Source organism: Leopardus geoffroyi, chromosome E3 (genome assembly GCF_018350155.1).
Source record: "Leopardus geoffroyi isolate Oge1 chromosome E3, O.geoffroyi_Oge1_pat1.0, whole genome shotgun sequence".
In the NCBI taxonomy this organism is placed as follows: Eukaryota; Metazoa; Chordata; class Mammalia; order Carnivora; family Felidae; genus Leopardus; species Leopardus geoffroyi.
Window position 1 is genome coordinate 38,473,881 of NC_059340.1, and position 23,952 is coordinate 38,497,832.

The 23,952-nt window shown below is 45.4% G+C and overlaps 1 protein-coding gene and 1 non-coding gene across 3 annotated transcripts in view; both read left to right on the forward strand.

Moving 5' to 3' along the window:
- The window catches only part of ADCY9 (adenylate cyclase 9), a 133,419-nt gene that overhangs the window by 6,511 nt on the left and 102,956 nt on the right, over nt 1-23,952 (forward strand). Inside the window, exons 1-2 of one of the 2 annotated variants that reach the window (XM_045460825.1) lie at nt 3,592-4,154; nt 4,433-6,168. In XM_045460825.1, coding sequence (XP_045316781.1) covers nt 4,476-6,168 — 1,693 coding nt within the window. In that variant the 5' untranslated portion in view covers nt 3,592-4,154; nt 4,433-4,475. Of the gene's footprint in view, nt 1-3,591; nt 4,155-4,432; nt 6,169-23,952 lie in introns of those variants that run through there. The other variant, XM_045460824.1, reaches the window with a different exon arrangement.
- LOC123589825 lies at nt 8,571-8,734 on the forward strand. Its single transcript, XR_006708478.1, has one exon. It is a non-coding gene; the product is annotated as a U1 spliceosomal RNA (small nuclear RNA).

The following is a 23,952-nucleotide window of genomic DNA, read 5'->3' on the forward strand; positions in this document are numbered from 1 at the left end:
TTTGGAATTGATATAGATGGTTAGATTGAAGACTCCTGGGTTATAGTAGAGCCTGCCAGAGATTTTGGTGATCTTCCCTAATCAGCCTTCTTTTACTTTGCCTGGACATGTGACGTTCTGCCCGTGAGGAGGCCAGCCAGTGGGCTGGAGGGAGAAAATGTGGGTCTGTTCCTACACACTCATCCTTACCACGGGAGAGAAAAAGTACTCAAAGCTTGTTAACTACGGCTTGGGACGCTTGACTGGGTGAGAGCAACAAATCCCACCTTCCAGTGGGTGGTTCTCCGAGATGATTGCCCACCCGATAACCAGAAATAACGTGGGCACTGCTCAGGCCTCGGGGACCAGCATGACCAGAATGGCCAGAGCTCCGTCCGTGTGCTGTTTATTTCGAAGCCAGGCATATTGTCACCCTGTGCAGCTTGAGGTAGTTTGGAGCCGACGCCCTCGAAGGTCAGGTGAACGTGTGTATGAGGGAGGGCGAGGGTGATATGATGAGGCTGGCAACACTTGCCGAAAGCTCGCGTAGAGTTTGTGTGGACATGGTCTGATTCACAGTGCATCTGGGTGGAAGTTCTCTGTGCATCACAGAGAGAAAACCCTAGAGCTCTGGCAGCAAGTTGGTTGGAAAGCTGTTGCATCTGTCCTGTATCTGCTGAGTATTAAGCAGCATTCTGCTGTCTGGGGGTCGAGGAGAAGGGGCCCAGGGCTCTCTGGTGATTCTCTCTCTCTCTCTCTCTCTCTCTTTTAAAACATTTATTTAGTTTTGAAAGACACCAGTGGGGGAGGGGCAGAGAGAGAGGGAGACACAAATCTGAAGCAGGCTCCAGGCTCCGAGCTGTCAGCACAAAGCTCGACAGGGGCCTGAACCCATGAACCGTGAGATCATGACCTGAGCCGAAGTCGGATGCTTAACTGTCTGAGCTACCCGGGCACCCCTCTCTAGCAATTCTACTGCAGGTTTTAGGAGAGCACGATTAACCTTTTTTGTAGCGTTCTCCCTCACATAAAATGATTCCGTTTTCTTAACCCATAGCCTTTCCCAGTTTCTTTCCCAGCTACTATAAGCCCATTGAAGACACAGATAGTGTATCTTTGGACACCTAGGGCCTAATGCATAGTGTCGGGAACATTATCCCCAATCCCAAGGGCTTATGGAATGACTCACACCCTAACCTAGAGATCAAGGAGGCTCTGGCAGTATACAGGCTTCAACAACAGAGAATGCTGTCCAAATGCTCCCAGAAGACATACGGGAGAGAAGGAGGAAGGTGGGCATGATCTAAAATCATGCCCGCATCTAAAAATCTGACATGACTAATTAATTTACAAATGCCAAAGTCACCACAAATGGTGGGTGGACTGAGATGATTAGGGGAAGGGAGGAAAATCACACAGATCTTTCAGATTATTGAGGAGTGCAGGGTTGCATTAAATGGGGGAAATGTAAACCTTCAGCACGGTCTCCAAGGGCTTCCTGTCCAGCTTGGTGTGTTGGTGTGGGAGATGGTGGGGCAGGTAAAGGGCCACCAGGAGGCTTGCAGAGGGTGGTGCCAGGGCTACTGAGAGCACCATGGCCTCTGGGGTCAGACCCGGTTTTGAGTCTGAGCTCTGTCCCTAGACTGTGTGACTGTGGGCACATCACTCGTCAGTCCCCAGTTTCACATCTCTGAAATAGGGAAATAACATCTACCTCATAGGGTTGCGGTAAGGACCAAATAGGTCACAAGTGAAAGCATCCAGTGGTTTCTAGCCCTTACGACATGTTCAGTCAGGGTAAGTTTACTATTATTATCTTACTTTACTGGCTTGTGCAACGCACTCTTCTGAATCTGTTTCTTCATCTGTAAAAATGGAATACATCAGAGTTGTCTGGCACACTGTTGATGCTCAAGAAAGGTTTTATTTTTAACTTTTTCTTACTTTTTGTTTTGAATCAATTTTAGACTTAAAGTTGCAAAAATACTAGAGAGTTCCCCTTTACTCTTCAGCAGGCTTCCCCTAATGTAAACGCTGTATGCAATCAGAGTACACTGATCAAACCCAGGAAATTAACATGGGCATGATGCAATGACATTCACAATACCAGGACCCCATGTTCCATTTAGTCCAATTTGGGACAGTTCCTCACCTTTTGACTTTCATGACCTTGACACTTTTGATGATTACTGGCCAATTACTTGGAAGAAATATTTCTCAACGTGGGTTTGCCTGATGTTTTCTGGTGGTTAGATCAAGGTTATGTCCTTTTGGCAGGAATATCACAGTCATGATGTTGTGTTACTTTTGTTATTCTTTTATCTTTATCATGGTAAAATACATGAAACATGATATTTACCAAACTATTATTTTAAAGCGTACAATTCAGGAGCATTTAGTACCTTGACAGTGTTGTGTACCCACCACCTCCATCTAGTTCCAGAACATTTCTATCACCCTCAAAAGCAACCCCTTCCCTATTAGCAGGCAAGCCCCATTCCCATCACCATCAGCTCCTGACAATCACCTACCTCCCTGCTTTCTGTCTATGGATTCGCCTATTCTGGGCATTTCATGGAAATGCTATTATGCAATATGCAGTCTTTCCTGACTGGTTTTTCTTCACTAAGTATCATGTTTTCAAATTTCATCCAGGTTGCTGCATGGATCAGTACTTCATTCTTTTTTATGGATGAGTAATATTCCATTATGTGAACAGACCACATTTTATTTTCTAAATCAACTGTGAAACCTGGCGTGGGCCCTGGTCTGGGCCTGGAAAGTGAGGGAAGGAAGGAGGAGAAACCCTTGTGATTGACAGCAGGTACTAAGTGTGGGGGGCGGGCAGGACTGTATTTACACTTTGCCGGTAATATTCATGGAGGCCACCATAGTTCTGCGCTTTGGGTAGCTAGCTGACTCCTTTGAAAGTTTCATTTGTGGGAGGGTAAAAGCAGTTGTTGCTGAGGATGGGGAGAGGACCCAAGCAGGGGAAAGGAAAGTCTCTGGGGCTGGAAGAGCGAGCCGTTGGTGGCCCCCTCTTGAGGCCTGAAACCCCCTTCCCCCAGCACCAGAGCCTGGGGTTCAGACTGCAGTGGTTGCGGGAAAGCAAGCTAAAGGAGGGGCTAGTGCCCCCGGGGCCCGTGCTTATTGCTTAGAGAGGAAGGGGTACCTCCTTTTCGGCAAATGCAATAGTTGCGAACTTGCATTTATACAAAAGGGTGTGCTGACGGAGAGGCGAACATTTTGATTTCCTAAACGTCGCACCCCGGCCGTTCCTTAACTAGCAGGAGCCCCTGGTTTTCGTCCAGCGGACCTGGGGTCCCAAGCCGGGAGGAAAACGGGTGCAGCAGAACCGCGTCGCCTCCGCAGCCCCCGCACGTCCCGCAGCCCTGGAGAGCCCGCGGACACGGGGCGGAGGGCGGAGGACTTGGAGGGCGGAGCCTCAGCGCGCCCGCCCCGCCCCCGCCTTGCAAGCCCCGCCGGCCAGGCGCGCGCACCGTGCGCGTGCCCTGGGACCGGCGGCGGCGGCGGCGGCGGCGTGCGAGGGCCGCGCGTGCGCGCTGCGGCGGGGCGAGGGGCGGCGCGGGCGCGAGTCTGTCAGTGACAGCGGGAGGGGGAGGGGGAGGGGGCCGGAGATGGTGGCGGCCGCGGCGGAGGCGGCGGCGGCTGTGGCTGTGGCGGCTCTTCCGACATGAGGCAGCGGCAGCGCGGGGCACGGCGGCGGCCGCGGCCGCGGCGGCGTCGCTAGTTCGGGAGGCCGCCCCCGGGCGTGGGCGGGCGGGCGTCCCGGCTCGGCGTCGCAGGAGCGGGCTCTGCCGCAGCGCCGCGCAGGGCGGCCGGCTGAGGGGCCCGCGCCCGCCGCGCCCTGCGCTCGGCGCCCGGCGTCTCTGGGGCGCTGGGCATCCCCGCCCGCTGGGCCGACCCCGGAGGCCGGGAGCAGGCCCCGCTAGACGGGCCGCGCCGACGGGGGACGGCCGCAGCGCCGCGGGCTCGCAGCCGGCCCGCAGCCTCCCGCGGGGCCGCCGGCCTTTGACGCAGGGGAGGCGCCGCGCCGCGCGGCATGAGGGGCCCGCCGCCGCCGCCGCCGGCGGGAGAGCGGCGCGGGCGAGAGCGGCCGGCGGCGTGAGAGGGCTCGGCAGGACTTGCGTCCGGGGCCGCGGCGGTCGGAGCAGGCGAGTGCGCGGGGCGGGCGGCGCGGGGGGCTCGGGGGGCGCCGCCGCCCCGCCGGCCCGGGGCTGCCGGGTCCTCCCCGAGTGTTGCGGGCGGCCTCGGGGCGGGACGGTGCGAGCCCCGGTTAGACGTTAGCCGCAGGTTTTGTGAGCATTTGGTGCCTCTCCGAGGAGACCGCCGGGGCCACCACCGAGCACGCTGGCAGAGCTCGTGGCCTTCAGGGGAGTGTGCGCCTGTGTAGGGATAAATGCCGGTGTAACTCTGGTCGTCTCGCCGACAGGTACCAGTGACCCCGGCCGGGAAGGTCCTGAGCGCTCGGCAACATGGCTTCCCCGCCCCACCAGCAGCTGCTGCAGCACCACAGCACGGAGGTGAGCTGTGACTCCAGCGGAGACAGCAACAGCGTGAGGGTCAAAATCAACCCCAAGCAGCTGTCCTCCAACAGCCACCCCAAGCACTGCAAGTACAGCATCTCCTCCAGCTGTAGCAGCTCTGGGGACTCGGCGGGCGTCCCCCGGAGAGTGGGCGCTGGAGGCCGCCTGCGCAGGCAGAAGAAGCTGCCCCAGCTGTTCGAGAGGGCCTCCAGCCGGTGGTGGGACCCCAAGTTCGACTCGGTGAACCTGGAGGAGGCTTGCATGGAGCGCTGCTTCCCGCAGACCCAGCGCCGCTTCCGGTATGCGCTCTTCTACATCGGCTTCGCCTGCCTTCTGTGGAGCATCTATTTTGGGGTCCACATGCGGTCCCGACTGATTGTCATGGTAGCCCCTGCTCTGTGCTTCCTCGTCGTGTGTGGGGGCTTTTTTCTGTTTACCTTCACCAAGGTGTATGCCCGGCATTACGTGTGGACCTCTCTGGTTCTCACCCTCCTGGTGTTTGCCCTGACCCTGGCTGCCCAGTTTCAGGTTCTGACGCCTCTCTCAGGACGTGTTGACAGCTCCAATCACACCCTCGCCACCAAGCCCACAGACGCTTGTTTGTCTCAAGTGGGGAGCTTTTCCATGTGCATCGAAGTGCTCTTTTTGCTCTACACCGTCATGCACTTACCTTTGTACTTGAGCTTGTGTTTGGGAGTGGCCTATTCTGTTCTCTTTGAGACCTTTGGCTATCACTTCCGAGACAAAGACTGCTTTCCCCCACCCGAAGCAGGGGCCCCACACTGGGAGCTGCTGAGCAGAGCCCTGCTCCACGTCTGCATTCACGCCATTGGGATCCACCTCTTTATCATGTCCCAGGTGAGATCCAGGAGCACCTTTCTCAAGGTGGGACAGTCAATTATGCACGGAAAGGATCTGGAAGTGGAAAAAGCCCTGAAAGAGAGGATGATTCATTCTGTGATGCCAAGAATCATAGCTGATGACTTGATGAAACAGGGGGATGAGGAGAGCGAGAATTCTGTCAAAAGGCACGCCACCTCCAGCCCCAAGAACAGGAAGAAAAAGTCTTCCATACAGAAAGCCCCTATAGCGTTCCGCCCTTTTAAAATGCAGCAGATCGATGAAGTCAGTATTTTATTTGCAGATATCGTGGGCTTCACCAAGATGAGTGCCAATAAGTCCGCTCATGCCCTGGTGGGTCTCCTCAACGATCTGTTCGGTCGCTTTGACCGGTTGTGTGAAGAGACCAAGTGTGAGAAAATCAGCACCCTGGGAGACTGCTACTATTGCGTGGCAGGGTGTCCAGAGCCCCGGGCTGACCATGCCTACTGCTGCATTGAGATGGGCTTGGGCATGATCAGAGCCATCGAGCAGTTCTGCCAGGAGAAGAAAGAGATGGTGAACATGCGTGTCGGGGTTCACACGGGGACCGTCTTGTGTGGCATTTTGGGCATGAGGAGGTTCAAATTCGATGTGTGGTCCAATGATGTGAACTTGGCCAATCTCATGGAGCAGCTGGGAGTTGCTGGCAAGGTTCACATTTCTGAGGCCACTGCAAAATACCTAGATGATCGGTACGAAATGGAAGACGGGAGAGTGACTGAACGGCTTGGCCAGAGCGTTGTTGCTGATCAGTTGAAAGGTATGTGCATTTCTTTCCCTTGTCCTCTTCCTCCCCGGTCCTGTTTGTGTTGGGGAAAATAAAAACCAAACAATCTTTTTCTAGTGTCAGTATCTGGAGGCAGATCAGTTGTCTCAGGACACCTCACCATGGGGGCATCTCAGGGCTGGTGAGACTTTTCCTCTGGTGAGTCAAATATCACAGATCTGTTCACACTGTGGCAGTGCTGACCTAGATGAGACCTTTAGGAGGAAGGACAACTTTGGAAATGGGTATCCTGCCAGTCAGCTGTTACTGTTTCTGAAATTGTGCGGGCAGGTCCTTTGAGTGTAAGAGGCTCTCGGAGCCCTTCAGCAGACCGAACTTGGAAGTACTTTAATAGATTGTCTATGTTCATTGATTGCCTCCCAGTCCCTTCAAAACGTGTAAGATGTGAAGAATAAAACCTTTCTCGCCTTGAGGCCTCACTTTGCTGGAATAAGGAAGTTGGCCTAGCCCTGCATGACTCTTGAGAATTAGATAGAATTATATACCCCCCGAAGTGCACACTGCTCTTGCCTTAGTCTCATTTTAAAAAATGTATTTTCAGCCTTCAACTTTCATTTTGATCATGGTGTTTGTCTTACCATATAGACCACAGCATTTTAGAAATACGCCCAGAGCAGTGTTTAGAACCCCGCCATCCCCAACCCCTCCCGATTTGTACCTGGTCCCTGTCTCTGTCTGAAGCTTGTACTGTTATTCTTGTTATTTTCAATGGGCTTTTTAATTTTTATTATCTTCACATAGGACAAAAATTTTGTTTACACCTGGGAAGTGATTTATAAGCAAGTGGGACCGAAAGTGAGGATTCGAAACACCTAACTCCCACATCCACCTCCCTTTTTTATTTATTTATTTATTTTATTTTATTTTATTTTTTAATTTAATTTTATTTAAAAAAAATTTTTTGTTTTTAACGTTTATTTATTTTTGAGACAGAGACAGAGCATGAACGGGGGAGGGTCAGAGAGAGAGGGAGACACAGAATCCGAAACAGGCTCCAGGCTCTGAGCGGTCAGCACAGAGCCTGACATGGGGCTCGAACTCACGGACCGCGAGATCGTGACCTGAGCTGAAGTCGGACGCTTAGCCGACTGAGCCACCCAGGCGCCCCCACCTCCCTTTTTTAAACAGTCTTTATGTTTTACTAAGATCTCTGGGCTGTGGAGAACCTGTATTTTGGAAGTATGTGGAGAAAATAACATTGATTTTTTTAAAAGCCGAAATGTGTAAAGCTTCTTGTGTTGTGATGCCCACACGTTGCGTGATCATGCAGTAAAAAGCTCCAGGAAAGAGTCCTTGGGAGATGTAACAGCTCAAGTCAGAGATGGGAGAAGCAATAGTGTCAATCAGAGACAGTAGGTGGTTTTCTTTCTCTGTTTGTGATTAGCGTTCTCCATGTCATTCCCTTGTAAACTGGCAAGAGTGCTTTATCCTTCTGACTTTTCTTTATTCTATTAATTTTGTAGGAGTTGAAGAATTTATCGGTATATTAGAGAAATATTTTCACCTGATGATTCCCTCTTGTCTAGAGAGCTCTCAATGCTACCTACACTGATGAGATTAGACCCTACTTTTCACAGTTGACCTGAGAGATTCTGCCATGGCAGTTGTCTTTCCCTGTAGGAGAGGGATTCCTGCTCTCAGAGTCTAAAGATGCCGGTGGAGTGCGGTGTGGATGTAATCCCTGCTCGACGCTTGGACATCTTTAGGGTCTGAGTGTTGCAGGCTCTGTCCTCAGGGGCTGTGAGACAGATTCCAGGCAATGGAGTTGTGCTGTACAACATTATGAAAACGATAGCAGTTTTGTAAGTGGTAGTTTGAACAGTGTTATTACTTAAATATCAAAAATAAAAACAGATGTCATCATTAAGTATGTCTGGAAGCCGCCAAGTCTTTGACTTTTTGGCAGTACTCATTTTTGTTAATTTATGGGTAATTTTATTTTCAATTTATAAGTCAAGGGTCTCAAAAAATGGTAGAATGGGTTTCTTGAATTTTTTTAACTTTAAATAGTGTAAATTTGGTAAATTAATTTTTTTCTTTCAATTTCTGTACACTGTACATCTATAGGGAAAAGTTTTACTCCTGGATGGGAGGTAGGGAAAGATGGAAGGCTTAGTTAAAACAGTGATATTTTCATATGGTATTCCCTCCTCTAACTGTTTCCCTGAGACCATGATTTTTGTTTTATTCAGCTCATTTTGGAAACCTTTGTGGACAGGACTCCAGTAATATAGGATGTCTACACAACTTCCTGTCTGTTTTTGAAGCTGCAGTGTTCTCCTGTCATTGTACAAATGTGCTAAATTGAGAAGATAGCACAGTTTGTAGAAAACCTTTTTTATATATGAGGTTAAAGTTATATATTTAAAATTTCTATACTTAGCTGACAGGGGAGATACCATGATCATGAAGTTGGTTTTTCCAGGATGAGATTTACCCATTGCACTCCGGATGTGCTGACCCCTTCGACTTCCGCAAATGTGGGAAACTTGACTGCATAATTTGTGGTAGTGGGGGACTGCGTTCATGCTCTCCTCTATTTTTAAACAAAATAAAATAAATAAAATACAATTTCTTTTTTATTTATTTATTTATTTATTTATTTTTTACCTTTTATTTATTTTTGAGAGACAGAGAGAGACATAGAGCATGAATGGGGGAGGAGCAGAGAGAGGGGGAGACACAGCACTTGAAGCAGGCTCCAGGCTCTGAGCTGTCAGCACAGAGCCCGAGGTGGGACTTGAACCCATGAGCCGAGAGATCATGACCTGAGCCAAAGTCAGACGCTTAACCGACTGAGCCATCCAGGCACCCCAAATACAATTTCTTTTAGCCTGTCTTGTAGTTTGTGGCAGATATTTTCTCTACAATGTTGGGCATTAACCTTTATCTCTGCTCCCCTGTTTTTATAATGGGATTAAAAATACCCAGTAGAGGACTCTGTAGAAATGAACATCGGTGAATGGGACACTCCAAAACTAGCAGTGTGAAAAGTAGCTACTGGTCTGTAATTTATCTGAAAGGGTTTGTGGAAGGGTGGACTTTGATTATTTCTGCATATCCACTCCTTGAAACTCTTTGTGCTCTTATGTCCCATGCTGTGGATGCACAGATGGAGTCAGGATAGTTCCTGACCTCAGGAAGCTTACAGTTCTAAATATAGAGTGTGCACTACATGGAGGTGTACCTACTGAGGTGGGGCTTGAGACCGAGCGGTGGCTCTCCAGGTGGATAAAAGAACATTCGGTGGAGTGGGAGTGGCATGGGCAAAGGCTTAGGATTGTGTTTCTTGGTGGGTTGAACATTTGTAAGTACAGTAGTTCGTTAGGACAAGGAAGGCTTTGGGTCACATGGGAAGGAGTGTGTATAAGATCCTGTAGGTCAAGGGGAGCCACTGATAGGCTTTAGGTAGGAGGTTTAGGTGATCTAATTTGCAAGTTTAGAAAGCTTACTCCTTCAGTTCTAGGGAATGTAGGTTGGAAGGTATGAGATGGGAGATTAGGGCGTTGTTTCAGTAAGTCCCAGGCAGGGTGGATAGTAGCCTTAACCAACATAGCGACAGTGGCAGTGGAGGTGGTGAACAGATATGTTCAGTAATAGCATGAACTTGGTAGAACATTTTAAACAGACAATTTAGGAGATGAGAGTCTGGATTATTTGAATGGGAAGTGGCCTTTCAGGTTTTTGGAGTTGACCTGGGGACTGTTTGGAGTCAGAAATGAGTGAGACCTTTGAAGTTTCTGTGGAATGAATGGAGAATGAAAAATTGAGTTGTAGAATGTGAAACAGGCCAGGAATCCCTGGCGTGTTCATTCATTCAACAAATAAGTTATTTTGTGCTGGGCACAGTTCTAGGTGCTGGGGATACAGCAGTGAACAAAACAGACAAAAATTCCTGCCCTCCTGGTGCTTCTGTTCTAACGGGGCAGTCAGACAGTAAGCAAATAAGTAAAACATTTCTTTCGTGTTAAGTTTTAAGGAAAACACATAAAGCGAAAAGGAGGATATGGGGTGTGTGTGTGTGTGTGTGTGTGTGTGTGTGTGTACTTTTAGACAGGGTGGCCAGTCACCGAGAGAGAAGGTTGAAAGAATTTTCAGCACAGGAATAGGATTTTGGAAATGATCCAAAAAGTGAGAGACAGTTATTATTAAAGACAAGATGAAATAGTGTGGTACAAAGTGACAGGAAGGTGCATCCTTTCACACCATCTGGGACAAACCACTGGGCCCAAAGGGGTGCTGGCTGTTCTGTTCTCCCGAGGGCCACGAGCCAAAAGAATGAGGAGGATTGATTATCTGGAACTGCTGTTTTTTCCTGTCATAGAGAATCACAAATACACAAGGTGAAACTGTCAGAAGATGTCTACAATGTCTAATTTTCCCTTCTTAAATATTAGGAAGATAAAACAGGGCGCTCAGTCCTCTAGATTGATAGATCATGTTTTTACAAAGGGAGTGTCCGGTAGCTTTCACGTTGTTAGATGCAGAAATAAAACAAGACTTTCCTCCCAAGCCAACTTTTGAGGCTCATGGAGCAGCTGGGGAAGAGATCTGTTGATGAGCATTCAAGCAGATAATTCCCCACTGGCGCCAGTGACCAAGACCTTCCCCAAGTGCTAATAGGTAGCACTTCGAAGAGTTCTTGTCTGGCCTCCTGCTGGGGCCATTCCTCAAATTGATGGGGGAGGGGTGGCGCTGAGGCACTCTGCTTTTAGCCTTTGCCCACGGCTAGCCCAGACTGGCAGTCTGGGCCCCTAGCTCCCTGCCCACTGGCACGTAAGAGCCAGGTGCCAGTTTTAGGTGCAGTTTGCTTGCTCAGGTGCACTGCTTGTTTTGCCTGACAGCTTGGACAGCTTGTTCCCACCTCAGCTCGCACCCTTGCCACTTGTAGAGCTAGCCTGGAGCTGACAGCTCAGTGCCTACTCTTAAGTCACGTCCACGAGAAAGCCTGTGCTCACCTGCACCCTAGAGCGGGCTGTCTTGTGCGCGTTGAACCATAGGCTCTTGGATAGCAAGTGGCAGAGATAAGATGGAGCAGAAAATTTGGCTTGACATCCAGGATTGGAGGCAACCAACACCTGTGGAGTTGATGCTCAGGCAGCCGCCGGTGACAATTTATTCAGGCTCCTTCAGGCCAAATTTTGTGCATTCCAGCAAAGAGCACACAGCTGTTAATTCTGAGGACCAGCTTTTGAACAGAATTAGCCTTTGGCAAAGAAAGTTAAGGATATGGTTTGGTGAATGGTAGGTGGAATGAAGAAGGAAGGAGGGTAATCTTTTCAGATAGAATTAACTAAGGGGAAAATTAAAAACAAGCAAATAGAATAAGTGAAGAAACTTCAGAGTTCTCTACTAGCCAGCCTGGTTCAAATAATGATTGTGTTTCTACCTACTGGTCAAGGTCACCTGTGTATTTTTCTGTGGAAGAATAATTACAGCAGTGAAAGAAAACAGTGAATTTCCTATCATGTGTGCATGTGCCTAAATTTTCCCCTTTTGGTTGGTGAGTTCAATATCAGTATTTCTGTTGGGATTTTTATAAGACAATGATCGTTAATCATTAGAATTCCACAGGTCCCCTCTCCTGGTGGTGATAAGAGTCTGCTGACCACGAAAAGAGCCAGACTGAGAGACTCCTCATCCATGTGACTCATGGCATCATTTGTACTTTGCGTATGAGACACTTAAAGACCTTTCTTCCCCAGCAGGAACTAGCATCCTTGGAGGGAATTTTATAAGGAGGTGAGAATTTTTCAAAAAGGAAGGGCACTGCCACGTGAGTTCTAGACTGGCCAGGCTAAGATGTTAATGCAGGAGGTGAGGGAACCGAGTGCCTCCCAGATTCACTGGGACTACCACAGACAGAGGAATGGGCCAAGGGCAAGGGTGGTCTTCCCCTAGGAAGGCTGGATAAGGCCATGACATTCGTCAGTCTTATTCATGCCCTGGTAGACTGTACCAGCCAAGCCAACCTGTGGCCAACCTTGGGTCAGCTTTAGCGAAATTGTATTTGTAAAACTTGGTTGGTCTTGTAAATCAGGTTTTTGTTGTTTTCTCCAACATTTGCTGTATTATGCTCGTAAGAGAATGCCCCCCATGCTCCGCTGAGGTAAGGAGAGAGCTTATGTCCTTAGAATAGGCTGGAAGGTCAGTCCCCCAAAGACTGGTGCTGATAGTGGCAGTAGCAGAACCTGAAAGGGAGTGAGGGACAGGAGCAGCTTTGCTAGGGGGGTGGATTCTGGGACTGCGATGAGCAGGATCTGCTGTAACCACCTTATGAGCCTCTCTGTCAGCCCATCGTTTGGTTGCAGGACCCCTCTACACCCCTAAAAATTACTGTAGAAACTAAAGAGGGCTTGTTTATGTGCCTTATTGATATTTATCATATTAGAAATTGAAACAAACTGAGATGTTTAAGAGAATCTTCCCTTAATTCAAAACAATAATCCATTATACCCATCGTATGTTAATATAAATAACATTTTTATAAAACCAGTTGTAGTTCAGGTCTCCTGGGTGGCTCAGTCGGTTAAGTGTTCGACTCTTGATTGTGGTTTACGTTGTGTTCTCATGGTTTTGCGAGTTTGAGCCACATGTTGGGCTCTGTGCACTGAATGCGGGGAACCTGCTTGGGATTCTCCCTTTGTCCTCTCTCTGCCCCCTGAGCAATTCAAGGAAAGGACTTGTTAGCATAGTGCATAGTGACTCTCATCCTACTCTGTCTCTCTCTAAATAAGTAAACTTAAAAAAAAAAATTACATGTTCAAAAATAGAACTATTAAAAAATTTTATTTTAAATTTCAGTGTAGTTCACGTACCGTGTTTTTTTTACTTTGGGACATACATTATAGTGATCCAACAATTTATATTTTCAAAGTCAGAGAAATTTGGTGAGAAGAGTGGTAGTTTTACATTTTTGCCATTAAGAAATGTCTAGGTTAGGGACGCCTGGGTGGCTCAGTCTGTTAAGCATCCGACTTTGGTTTGGGCCATGGTCTCACGGTCCGTGAGTTCAAGCCCCACGTCAGGCTCTGTGCTGACGGCTCGGAGCCTGGAGCCTGCTTCAGATTCTGTGTCTCCCTCTCTATCTGCCCCTCCCCTGTTCATGGTCTGTCTCTGTCTCAAAAATAAATAAACATTAAAAAAAATTAAAAAGAAAAAGAAATGTCCAGGTTAATAAGAAACTGCTGACGTAAAAAAAACTGTTAAAATACACACTAAAAATTTACCAGTTTAACCATTTTTAAGTGCGTCAGCTGGGTTTTCTTAACTACTTTAGCATTGGTTTGCAGTAAGTTGGAGAAAGTGTAGAATGTCTGACTTCACGGAGATACCTATTTGGGTAACAGAGGAAGATTTTAATAGCCTTTTTAGGTAATTGTGGATATTTTTCTTTGACTCTGCACCAACACCCAATAAGTGGTTGTATCTTAAAGGTTAGTTACAAAATGGAATCTGAAATCCTATTGGTCAGGTTTTTGGTGTGCTCTTAAAACCTCATTTTTTTTTTTTTTTTACGTTTATTTATTTTTGAGACAGAGACAGATTATGAACGGGGGAGGGGCAGAGAGAGAGGGAGACATAGAATTGGAAGCAGGCTCCAGGCTCCGAGCCATCAGCCCAGAGCCCGACGCGGGGCTCGAACTCACAGACCGCGAGATCGTGACCTGAGCTGAAGTCGGACGCTCAACCGACTGAGCCACCCAGGCGCCCCTTTTTATTCTTTTTTAAGTAGGCTCTACACCCAACTTGGGGCTTGACCTCACGACCCTGAGATTGAGAGTCACACGTTCTACTGACTGAGCTAGTCAGGTGCCCCGAGACCCCACTTATTTTGGAATGAATATTTACCCAGGTATGGTTTTGCAACATAATGCATTGGTCATTTGGAAAATATTGGTTTCCTGAGTTACTCAGGTCTTCCAAATGTTGGCCTAGGCAAAGTCTTTAAATACGGGAAGGTGCTGACTTCCCAGTGTCAGAGAGGAGCTTTCTAGTCCTCGTTTTCACTTGAAAGTTTGAATTTTGTCACCAGCAGCAAATACTGTCAGCTGTTTTCCTTGCAGCGACAGACTCATTTTGTTCATTTTTCAGGAACAGTCTGCTAGATACGCTAGTCTGAGTGACCACAGTTTGTAGGTCAAGTAGAAATAATGTTCCATCCAAAAAGCAGCCCAGGCAGCTGCAGGGTGCCCTTCTTGACGCCGTTGCACTTGTGTGTGCCGCTGTGTGCGGTGTGCGGTGCTGTGGCCGTGCCTCCCGTTTTGTCAGTCCTGCAAGGTTGAGATTTAACACAATTCTGCATTTTTACTGCATCATCAAAGGACCTTCTTAGGTGAAACCGAGTATTTTTTCCCCCCTTGTTCGAGTGCGTGGTAGTAAAGAACACACTGGCACCATGCACGGTCTGGTACGGCTGCCTTGAGTCCCCACGGTTTCACCCACAATTGCTTTTGTGCCATCAGTGCCACTGCCAACACTGAAAAAGGCAAATGAAGTACTGGTTTTGTTATGGGAATAGTTTTGACCCCACAGGTGCCCTGCAAAGGTTTCAGAGACCTCTGGGGGTATGCAGAAACACTTTGGGAACTGCTTCCCTAAGCTGTAAGATAGGAAACCTGAGGATTTTGTACGTGCTACCCGAACACGTGTTCTCGTGCGTGTGCAACCACTCAGACTGGAATTGTGGTAAACGTGGCACGTTTATTGTGAGAGGACCAAATGACTTTAGTTCATACCTTGATGTTTTTCTCAAAAAAATCCTCTGTGACTCTGACACATTTTTGTTGCTGGTATTTTAGGGCTCACGATGAAGACCATCGACTTTGTTTTTGGTCTTTCAACTTTTTTTGTGGGGCTTCCTTACCCTTTGGCAGTATAGTGTGTACTGGGTGACTGTGTAGATTTTGGTTTCTGACCTTTTTGCATTCAGTTCTCAGTTTTGTGATTTCTGAACTGAGGAACCTTGGGCGAGCTATGTAGGGACTCCCAATTTGCAGGAATGCTGCTACCTCTGTCGGAGGGTTATTGGGAGAATCAAAGGAGCTGATTCAAGGAAAGCACTTGTTAGCACAGTGACTCTCACACAATCACAACAACCGTTCAGGAAATAATAACCAACTCCTCTGCCTGCGTGAGTCACATTTTATACTGTACTCAAGGGTGTTTCTTTTTTCCTACACTCTGTTTGGTGCACATCTTGTATAATTTGGTACTGAAACCCAAAACACACGAGGGACTGGGATTGTGTCGGTTTCTTGAATTCAAAAGGGCAAGTGTCCAAAATACAAAACACTGATAGCTTGCCCTCGTTAAACTGTAGCTGCCACGTTTGGCAACTTCGTTACTGAAAACCCCAGGGCGTTCAGGCAGTGTTGTTCTTGGGCTGCTTCTGGTCCCCAGAGTTTAGGGGTACTTAAAAAGATGTGGCCCTTGACAGTTGAGGAATTATGGGGAAATCTTCAGCTGTGTGACTCTGGAGATACTGGCTAAAGTTTGAACTGGAGGTTATTCAGGTCTCCCATATTCTACTATAAACTCATGTAGTTATTCAGTAAATATCAATTGAGTTCCTGGACCAGGTTCTGCAGATAGAGCCCTCTGCTCTCTCCAGGCACACAGCCTAAAAGGGAAAGTGGACGTTAATCAAATTATCACCTGAGCAGATATACACTGGACTTACTTATCGAGTTACGAATGGGGCTGAGAAGTCCGGACACTTACATTTCCGTTGTGTGGGTGAGGGAGCCGAAGCACAGAGAGATGAAGTAATGTGGGGTAGCCACACAGCTAGAACGAGCTGCTAAATGGTGGAGCCGGTGTTGTGACCCAAAGGGCTGTATTGAAAAACACTAGTGCCCACTTGGTAGGGTTGTGGTGAGCAGTGACAGAGCCGATGATGTTGAAAAAAGTATTTGGCACCTGGTGACGCTCAGCAGAGATTACATACGTTAGCTGGTGAAAGTGGGGGCAATTTTCTTAGCGGGAGCAACGGCAGGAAAACAACTGTACCTTTGTGTGGCCCTTCCCAGTTCCCAGTGTTCCCATGTACGTTGTTATCTTAACTGCCACGAAATCTTCATATCATGGGAACTGTGTATGTTTACTGGTTTATATTTTATTTGCTTCCTTCTTTCCCATGATGGAGTTTTCAGACTGAGTTGGTCTCTTAACATCTTCCAAAGGTGACCAATGGCTTATTTCAAGAATCCCTATACATTTTTAGGTTGTAGCTTTTTTGATATATTTCACTCTGTTGCAGAGATCATTATTTTTGATGCTCAAATTGTCCCATCTTGGGCCCATGGGAGCCCCTTCAAGTTGCCTCTGAGTCCTTTTCATACGACCCAGTAGTCTTTGATAGCTTTCTTACACATTTAGTAACATTTTTAAGGAGTAGAGAAATTATAGGTGCTGAAATCTCATTAATTCGTGTGTCTTACAGGTTTATTCTGACAGACTGAGCTAACATTTTCCCTCTCCTTTTTTGAAAAGAAAATTAATAGTATATATGTGTTTATATGAAGAAACAGCACTGAAGAAGAAATGGTTCGTGCTGCCTCAAGCTCTTTGGAAGCTTTAATTTGCATTCTCACAATTGAGAATTATACACCAATGCAGCATTTCTTTGTACTATATCCTCCCACTAAATGCCTGTCGAGGATCAGGTGCCTGTGAATGTGGATAAGTAGAGACAAAGGAATCCTAAACCAAAAGGTAGACTGTTTGCAAACTGAAGAGTGCCCCCAGCCCAGCAAGCTCCAGCCCCCAGCACAGCTGTGGAAGGTTCCAGAAGGCCCAACTCTAGGCATTCCCTTCATGGGAACCTTGTTCTTTTAAAAAACGTTTTTTAAAATGTTTATTTATTTTTGACAGAAAGAGAGCACAAGTAGGGGAGGGCAGAGAGAGAGGAAGACACAGAATCCAAAGCGGGTTCTGGGCTCTGAGCTGTCCACACAGAGCCTGATGAGGGGCTTGAACTCATGAACCATGAGCTCATGACCTGAGTCAAAGTCCGACACTTAACCAACTGAGCCACCCAGGCGCCCCGGAACCTTGTTCTGAATAGTGCTTCCTGGAATTACTGCCCTGCCATTCCCCTATCTTGCATTATGTGTATTTGACTGACTTACTCACTTACTTACTTACTTACTTACTTACTTACTTACTTATTTATTTATTTATTTATTTATTTATTTATTTATTTATGATCTGTTTTCATCCCACTAGAATGTGTTGAGAGCAGGATTTTCCCCATGTTTTATTTTTTTTTTTCTTTAAAAAATTTTTTTTGTAAATGTTTATTTATTTTTGAGAGACAGAGAGAGAGTGCGAGGGGATGGTGCAGAAAGAGAGGGAGACACAGAATCTGAAGCAAGCTCCAGGCTCTGAGCTGTCAGCACAGAGCCTGATGCGGGGGTCGAACTCATGAACCGTGAGATGTTTTATTTTTTGCTGTATTCCTAGCCCTGGGAACATAGCCTGGCGTATAGTAGATGCTCGATGATATTTGTTATTGACTGACAATGAATGAATGAATGAATGAATGAATGAATGAAAACTATAACTACTTACGCTCTGCATGTGGGCACTCTCTTGTGTGCGAAACCCCAGACATCCACACAGAACAGACCAGAATGTAGAGGGAAGGCAGTGACTGCTTTTTAAGGAATGGTTGAGTGGTTTATGAAATAGAGGCACAGGTAGAGTCTTGAAAGGACTTAGGCAAGGAGACAGAGGGAGAGCTGCCCATTCACAGGGCAGGGCCTGGGAATGTGACCCAGGGTGCTGGGAGAGCAGACAGCCTCAGGACTGAGGGCTCCAGGGTGCTGGCAGCAAGGCTGCTGGGTAGGGCAGCTGGGCCGTGGGGCAGGAACTCAGGTCACTGAAACCCCAGTGTTTATTTAGGGCCCAGGAAATGTGGGGTTGAATGGCTTAGTTTAGGCAATCATTTTTAAGCTTTTTAAAATGGAGATTTCAAGAAGTGTATTTATCTTTAATAATACTGTAGCTGTTTATAATTCTTATTTGATTATCATGTATGCACATGAAAAACCACCATATCCTTCTTTTGGCAAAGCTCCAGGACAGTCTTTGTGCATAATTTCCAGGATTTTTATGTAATGCTATTAAATTCATTTTTTTTCCTTCCACAGAAAAATGTGCTACTGAAAGCAGCTTTTGAATCATTTTATATTCATGTTTGAATTGTTTGGGAAATATTAACTTCAGCTTTTTGCCATTTAGTTTGTAGAGAGGAAGAAAACCCATATGCATGTGATTTATTTTCTTGTATATGGATATTAAAATACAATAAACCATTAAGGCTTTGACATTTTAAGTAAGATAGTCTATTGCTCATTGGTTCAGTGAGTTTTACCCTATTGAGTGTTAACATTCAAAGTGTGGATTGCATTGTATTCTGTAATTTCATACTAAGTTCTTTTCCCCTTGAGAAAATGCTTCTTATGGTCATTAATGTTAATTTTTGTTTTGTGAATGAGCTGTCTAAAATTGGGGGGAATTAACTTTTCGTCTTAAGATATTTTTCTCCACTAACTAAATACTTTCTTGTTCTGTTTCCTCATATTTGTCAAACATGAAATTCGAACTAGAACCCCACCATTCGCTCAGAGAACCTCAGCTTCTCACGTGATTGGGAAATAGTACTCATTCTTTTTTTTTTTTTTTTTTTTTTTTTTTAATTTTTTTTTTTTTCAACGTTTATTTATTTTTGGGACAGAGAGAGACAGAGCATGAACGGGGGAGGGGCAGAGAGAGAGGGAGACACAGAATCGGAAACAGGCTCCAGGCTCTGAGCCATCAGCCCAGAGCCCGACGCGGGGCTCGAACTCACGGACCGCGAGATCGCGACCTGGCTGAAGTCGGACGCTCAACCGACTGCGCCACCCAGGCGCCCCAATAGTACTCATTCTTAATTCGAAGACGTTTCTTCTTCATCCATTCGTTGAAACTATGAGCCCTCATTTAGACAAATCTAGCATATGGAAACTCAGATTTACAGAACCGCTATATTGCAGGGCAGGTGTGAGAGTCTTCATTTTCTAGAGGATTCTTTACTTGCTTTACATATAAAGTTGAGTTACAGGAGTATAATTTACATGTGGTTTTTTTGAATCACATTACTTATATAACAAACAGAAAGCAGAATATCATTAGAGGAACCCCACTTGATTGTGAAAATTTGAGAAACCCTTTTGAAATGGCTTGGAGAAAATGTGAAGTTACTAAATTTTTAAAAAATATGCTTTAATTCCTGTTTGAACATTATTTTGGAGAGAGATTGGAAGGTTAGTTGCCAATAAAATTAACTTCAGTGTTTTGGCAAGTTTTTCCACTAGTGGAACAGCGCAAATATTGAATTTAATAATGTTCTTACTGATTATTCCATTAATAAAAGACTCACTTGCTCCTGATGGTGAGTTCCTTGACCTGCTGACTTTTTATTTAGTGCACCAGAATCCTATATATTTACTGCTTGTATAGCATGAGTCTAGTAGTCCAAAAATTAATGTACCTGGAAAATGTCTACCTTAGACCTTGTAATTAGAAATTAGAAGCCACCAGTGATAAAAGAAAACCCCTAGATTTAATTATAAGGGATTTATAAAAGATTTTGAATGGTTTTCTTATCCTTTCTTAAGAATAGTAAAGCAGCGCATGGAAAGTAATGTAATATTTGCTGTGATGTCTGTGGCTGGTGAAACAAACTGGAAAAGGAAAAACACTCTACTTTGTCCTGACAGGCAGTGTTGTCCTTGGGTACATATGTCATCCGACCTGAGAGAGAATTTCACCCCAACAAAGACCCACCTTGTGAAACTGTAGCTTCTCTTAGAGAAAGTGTTATTCACAGCCTGTTGGAGTCACATGTTTTCTAGGACTGAAGTGACTGACTCAGTGTGTAAGTAGCTGCAGAAGGTCAGAACTCTTACAACGACCATACAAACAGAAAATTTCTTTTTTTTGTCTCTGACATACATTTCACGGCCGGAATAACTTCATTAACTCTGTGTTCTTTCTGGCTCTTCAAAGAAAACTGTGATCATGAGCACTTTCAGAGCCGATGATTCTAAGATACCAACTTTGTCCCTCTGCCATTTGAAGTTCACATGGAAATGTTTGCTTTAATGGCCCCAGTCATGATGTTACTTTATTTAGTTGCTATTAAATTTCCAATTCCATATACTCCCCTGGAGGTATTCCAGTTTGCACTAAGGTTTCTGTTTCTTTCGGCAGCGTTGCAGTGGTGCGTGGAACTTTCCTGAACGAGGAATGTGAGCCAGAGTGGATGATTTTAAGTTTTTCTCTTCTTTTTTTAATAACAGCTTTTTTTTTTCTTGAGATGTAATTCACATACCATACAATTTATTCGTTTAAAGCCTATAATTCGGTGATCCTTAGTATATTCACAGATCTATGCATTAATACAATCAATTTTAAAACATTTTTATCACCCTGAAAAGAAACGCTATGCTCTTCAGCATTCACTCCCCACTTCCACTAAACCCCACTGGCCCCTGGCAGCCAGTCTTCTCCCTCCTGTGTCTGTAGATTGGCTCATTGTGTGCATACCGTATGAATGAATCCTACAATATGCAGCCCTGTAGCAGGTGTTAGTGTTTGTCAGCATTTTCATGGTCCTGGAATATTCTACCGTGTGGATAGACCATATTGTATTTGTCCGTTCATCAGTTGATAGAAAAACTCTTCTGTTTTGAAACTGATAGGCTGATTGTTTGAAAATGAGTTGAGAAGATTAAAAAAAAATCTCTTATTATTTAATAACATACCTTGACCAAATTAAGTCTTTCTATTTTCACTGATGTTTATAAGTTTTCCTGGAAGGCATAATTAGATGAGATTGGATGCTGAATTGTAATTTAATATAAATGTTTCACACAGTTTTGTTTTAAAACAGCTATCCTCCTTTCTAAGCTTGATCCAGGCTGATAAAATATTAAATTCTCTGATCCTTTCCTTTCCTCCTATCCAGATCCCTAGCAGACAGCTTTAGGGGAAGCATATGGTTGAATATGAAACCAGCCTCGTTGGGCATGTTGTTAGATATAGGTATCAGAGCAAGTCTTTCTGGATGGTCGGGTTTTTCCGAAGAGCTGAGGATTTTCCCCCTTTGGTCAATCAGACTTCTCCTCTTTAAACCTGATTGAACATTTGGTTTTACATTTCTGAAATGTATAAAAATACTTTCTTACCTTGATAAAAATGAAATATGTCAAATAAAACTTAATTTTCTTGATGACGTATTTTTATTACCTGTTATTCAGCTTTTAGTGATATATAGCAATTTCCCTATAAAAATAGGGATTTTTGCTTTATTTTAGATAAACTGAGATTGCTCTATTTTTCTAGTTCTTATGTTTTAAAATAATTTTTTTTGCTTGCTTCCTTACTGTCAGTTTATGTAGCCATTAGTGTAGTATGCCTTTCGGTAACAGCTTTGTTTCTGTTTTTTACTTTATTACATAAACCCAAATAACCAAGCTTATTAACCCCACAGATACAGTTTGATTAAAAGGACTAAGAATTAGGTGTCCATGAAATTTTTTGGTTGTCAGCTATATATTCTGAATAAGTTGCTAGGTACTGAATTCATGATAAGTAAGATGTTATGACAGTTATTTTTAGCACATTTTTTAAAGGGGAGGAGAAAGGGAGATTTGAATCAAATTTGCGTCTTTGTAAACAGAGCATGTTTTCCACAAGACCCAAGTATGTCTTTTGAGCATGTGGAAATAGAAAATGGGAATTATGGTAAGAGTGTATAGAAATTTTTGTGTGTTTTTTAATATACCTGCCAAGGAAGAATAGGCTACATTTCTTTGTCTTTTGTTTAAGCTGAAGGCATGCATAGATTTTCATCTCAGGAATTTTAGTAGTCTGGCACTGAGCAATGCTACTTGTTGTTGTTTATTCTGGGGAGATTTGTTCTTCCTGAAGGGGCTGGCCAGGTGCCACACTGCCCAGTGGGTACTCAGCCGGGTCTGTGCTCTGCTCCCCACTGCACAGGTTATGTGGACACATCTGCCAACTCATTGGCCTTGCAGTTTGGTAAGGCTGTTCTTTTAGATTAAAAATTAAAGTGGTTTCGTTTCTTAGGAATATGTATTGTCAGCTCTTAATTAAAAAAAATTTTTTTTTAATGTTTATTTTTGAGAGAGAGTGAGAGAGACAGAGTGTGAGCAGGGGAGGGGCAGAGAGAGAGGGAGACACAGAATTCGAAGCAGGCTCCAGGCTCTGAGCTGTCAGCACAGAGCCTGATGCGGGGCTCGAACCCGTGAACCGCGAGATCATGACCTGAGCTGAAGTCTGACGCTTAACTGACTGAGTCACCCGGGTGCCCCTGATTTTTAAAGTAATTAATATGTAGTTACTTAATAAATGGCAGCCTGAGTATTGGTTTTCTCTTGGGGGGATCAAGTTGCCTAATCTGAAGGGTTTCAGTTACATGAGGGGATTAAATGAGATAATGTATGTAAGAGCACTTGGCACATGGTAGGTGTTTAGCAAATGTTGGCTTTTGCCCTACTTCCTCCCAAACATGTTATTACTTTTTTTTTTTTTTTTTTTGAGAGAGAATGCGTGAGTGAGAGAGAACAAGTGGGGGAGGGGCACAGAGAGAGGGGGAAGGAGGATCTCCTGTGGGCTGTCTGCTGTCAGCACAGAGCCCCAGTGCAGGCTCAAACTCACGAACAATGAGATCACGACCTGAGCCGAAGTTGGATGCTTAACTGAGCCACCCAGGCACCTCCCAAATGTGTCTTCATCAGCACTGAAACCCATGTAATCAGTGTTCTCCCATAATCAGGTGTGAGAAGTGGGAGCACAGTGGGAGCACGAGCCCTATAATGACGAAACTGCATACCTAGCAGCAGGAGCTCAGCAGGCCCCAATGTGATTCCAGGAAGAAGTCAGATGCAGACTTCCCTCATATCTAGAGAGAACTCATTTTTGGCACTCACCTGTGCTTTATATGTATTTCTTGGAGCCCCGAACTTAGCCTCTCCCAGGCCATGGGTGTGAGGCACAGTGTGATCACAGTAAGGGAGACCATAAAAATGAGTAGACAAGAAGCCGGACGGTGTCCTGTAGTGGTGGGGCAGCACAGAAAAGTAAAGTGAGGTGAGGATATGGCCACTGATACTAGTGATTTTGTATTGAGGGGCAAAGGTGCATTCAACTTTCTGAGTAGATGTTGAGAGATTCAAGACCATGAATGCAATACTTGAATTCCCTCTTTCCACCTTTTGTTGATAAAGGAAAATGTTTTTTCACATGTCAGGTATTCAGTTCACGGGGAATCAGGAGCTTCTAGTCCAGTGCCTGGACTCTGGGGGCGGGGGCCACATTTCTTATGTTAGTCTTTGTCAGATTGTCTGAAAAATCCTTGGGTGGGGGAGTTGGGATTTATCTAAACCTAACCTGCCTCCCAGTCTAAACTGCAGGCCTGGTAGTGCTGTCTTGATTGATTTCATAAACTTCCTCTGACACTGGCCTACGATGGGCTTCTTGTGCCGTATCTAGAACTTTGTAAAGTCTCACCCCTCCCCTTGCTTTTATCCTACAGTTTCCTGATGCTCTGTTCACTTTTTAAAATTGATGTGAAATTTATAGAACATAAAATTAACAAAATTAACCATCTTAAAGTTAATAATTCAATGGCATTTAGTACATTCACAGTGATGCACAACCATCACATTTTTAGCACCCAAAAAG